Source organism: Centruroides vittatus, unplaced genomic scaffold, assembly GCF_030686945.1.
Source record: "Centruroides vittatus isolate TY-2023 unplaced genomic scaffold, ASM3068694v2 contig_634, whole genome shotgun sequence".
Taxonomy (NCBI): Eukaryota; Metazoa; Arthropoda; class Arachnida; order Scorpiones; family Buthidae; genus Centruroides; species Centruroides vittatus.
The window spans coordinates 771,524-774,800 of record NW_027122389.1 but is presented as its reverse complement, the minus strand read 5'-3'; the positions used below and the strand labels follow the sequence as shown (position 1 = coordinate 774,800).

The window sequence follows — 3,277 nt, the reverse complement described above, 5'->3', positions numbered from 1 at the left end:
CTTAAATATTTATAGAATTAATTGAAGTTTTCGAATTTTGTTTTGACGAAACTGAGGAAGGCAAGAGTATCTACAGTTGTATAATGAACTGAATTTAAGTAAATTAGGTGACTTTGTATGTTTCGATGTAGTTTTTTATAATATTACGATATACGAACTTTCGATTTTGTAAATTGTATTATACTAAAAAATAAAGTTTTTCGTTATTCTCCTACTTAATGATGTATTTATAATGTTTCTGAACTAAATAATACTTATTAAATTGAAATCCGAGCATTACAAAGTACTATGAATATTAGAGAAGACCGTTTTACTATAAACTACTACGTTTTACTACAGCTTACTCCAATGTTGATTCTACGAAAATTAGGTCAGACAAGGACCGTTAGACTAATGACATAGGCTGTTTACTTTTTCCGGTCGCATCGGTGCACTCCCGATAGCGTCATTTACAGAAGTCGCACCTACTTTTTTCTGACGCGAGCCAATTAGGAATATTTATTTTTTTAACCAATCGGATGACGGCGGGAGATTTAAATTCGATTTATGTCGATAGATGGCCGTCTAAAATTTCATATTTATTTTAATTTTCTCTCTTTTATTGTAATTTCTCGAGAACTAAAGGATATTCCAAAACAAAGTTGGAGAACCGAACTACTCGTGAAAATTCTACGACTTCACGAAATGGTCCAGGTATTTTATAAGAATTTTTTAATAGTAAAGAAAACGGTTTAACGGGTTACTCGGAAATGTAAACACGTCCGTTATTGTTCCGGCTTCGACGACGCCGTATTGGCGAAGTAACTCGAACACCATTGTCTATTCACGTTCCCCGATGCCGTCGTATTACTGGAAGTAAACAAAGAAATGAATAGAAATTTTCTCGGAAAACAAATTCACTTTTTTCAAAATTTTCCCAAAGCCGGTGGAAATTTCGGTTTGTGTACTACGATAAAATACGCCGTCCTTCGTTTCTGGACGGACGTCGGTGTCGGTTTTCGACCGAAACTCGTAAATATTCAAACGCGCGAATGGATTCGAATACGAAACCGAGTATGGAAACGGAACATTTGAAAAAATGGAACCTGCTATTATCCGTTATGTCTATTTTCGGTTTGAAATTACGAGGTAAAGGATTTCGCCTCGGCGGCATCGTCTCGTTAATCTCGACCAAGTTATTGGTGTGTTTTTCCGTCTTCAGAGTGATCGAGAGTGTCGTCGACGGAGAGGATTTCGTCGATATTTGCTTGAGAGTATTTTTCGTTTCCACCCAACTAATTGCCGTGGTTACGTGCTACAGATTTCATCTGGACAGAGTCAAAATTCGTTCGCTGATTCGGAACGTGTATAGAATTTCTGGCAGCAGCGGAATCGATAAGAACCGTCTGACGGTCCGAATCGCGGCCATTCTGCTTCATTTTGTTCTGTTTAATACGTGTAACGTGTTAGCCGTCGTTCTTTTCGGGAGTGATTTCGTGTCGGATTTGAATATAAAATTTATTTACGAAGAAATAAGCGAGAATTCTTGGTGTATTCTTTATTTGTCGATATCCTTCTTGTATTCGGTGGTAATCATAATGGTGCAAAATTTAAATTTTCTCTTCTTCGAACTGATTTGCCAGGAGTTGGCCAACGCCTTTCGAACTCTACGTCGCGAAACGGTGGAGCCGAACGGCGACGGGAAGACCATTCCTCGGATTATCGCGGAAGCCGGCCAACTAATCGAATGCGTAGAAGAGACTCGTAACACGTATTCTATACAGTTATTCTTATGGACCGTCTTGGTGGGAGGCAACGTAATGCTCAGATTTGGACGGTTTTTGAAGTTCCGAAATTATAACACCTGGGTTCATTACGCGAAAATTTTTTTGATTTCGAATTTCCTGTTTTTCCAGTTTGTCAAAATTTGTTTCGCCACTTCTCGAGTCTGCGAAGAAGGCAAAGCGCTTTGTTCGGCGATAGATCGGAAATCCAAATCGTATTGCAATAAAATTCAGGAATACGCTTTTCACTTTTATATGGAAACTTGGCACGAATTCCCCAATTTTTCTGCTTGGGGAATGTTTGCCGTAGACAAAAGCCTTATTCTCACCCTCGCCGGTGCATTGTTGACCTACATCGTTATCGTCTATCAATTCAGTGACGTAAAATAGCGTCGAAGCGAATCGGCGTAGTCTCGTTCGTAGCGCTATTGTCGCGTTAGGGAACAAACGTGATTATTACGCGTAAGTATTGTATTATTAAATCAATCGCTAAAAAATGAAATATAATAGTTTTATAAGCGATAAAAGTATAACAATAAAATTATCTAGATGCTCCAATTTCTAAATGGCAAAGGCGTAGAATTACTAATGCGGTAGCGAGTTTACGCCGTAAATACGCGTTAAAGTGACGCGTACGCGTACAATGGCGTGGCTAAGCGTATAGTTTTGGCGGATGTAAGACAAAATTTCCGAATTATATTTCCGGTTTATTCCGTATTTAGAATAACGGGAAAAGGGTTGGAGTTTTAAGAAGAATATTGCTTCGTACCGAAATACGCTAGTGACTCGTCGAGTTTACTTATAAATTAATAAGAAACTTTTTATCTTTAGAGTTAGTAATCAAATACTTAATCAAATTTATTTATAAGGTTATATATACGTGTCTTTCCCGCCGAGGTGTAACGGTTCGAGGCTGTATAATTTCGTCGTTTCCCGACTGCGAGATATATTTTCTGACCGAAATTGTAATATTTCGACCCTTCGTACTCCTACGCAACGACCGACTTTGTGGACGATATTATATCCGACGAACGGCGAAAGGATAAATAACCCATTTTTACAGAAACGGAAGAGTATGCCTCTAAGTATTTACAACTTTAAAAAATATTATTTTATAAGACAAAAGGTAGATACTATTATTGATATTTACTTGTAAAAAATATACTAGTGTTATGTTTGATATTACGCAAACACGCACGGTGGAGTTTGGGCAATCGGAAATAGCTTTTCTAGTCGGGCGAGTTTGTGGCGTTTAATAATCTGTTCGTATTTGTCGTATTAATGGGCAACTATATCCGATTGTTACTAAATCTCTGTATATCGTATACGTTCGAAGTTTTTGATCGACCTTAGATATTATCGACCGTTGTTTTCGGGTTGCCATTTTATAACCTATAACGTTATAATTACTTACAACGTGGACGTCTTACCGATAACGTAAGGTATGCCGACGACGTCGCTCCGTTACGTAACACCGAAAAAGGGCAACAGAGGAATCTAAATAGATGGAACGA

The 3,277-nt window shown here is 37.9% G+C and overlaps 1 protein-coding gene across 1 annotated transcript; it reads left to right on the top strand.

Moving 5' to 3' along the window:
- Positions 1-1,031: 1,031 nt before the first annotated feature.
- LOC136979771 (uncharacterized) lies at positions 1,032-2,153 on the top strand. The gene has a single exon (XM_067275803.1). The coding sequence runs from the start codon at positions 1,032-1,034 to the stop codon at positions 2,151-2,153; it is 1,122 nt and encodes a 373-aa protein (XP_067131904.1).
- The last annotated feature ends 1,124 nt before the right edge of the window (positions 2,154-3,277 follow it).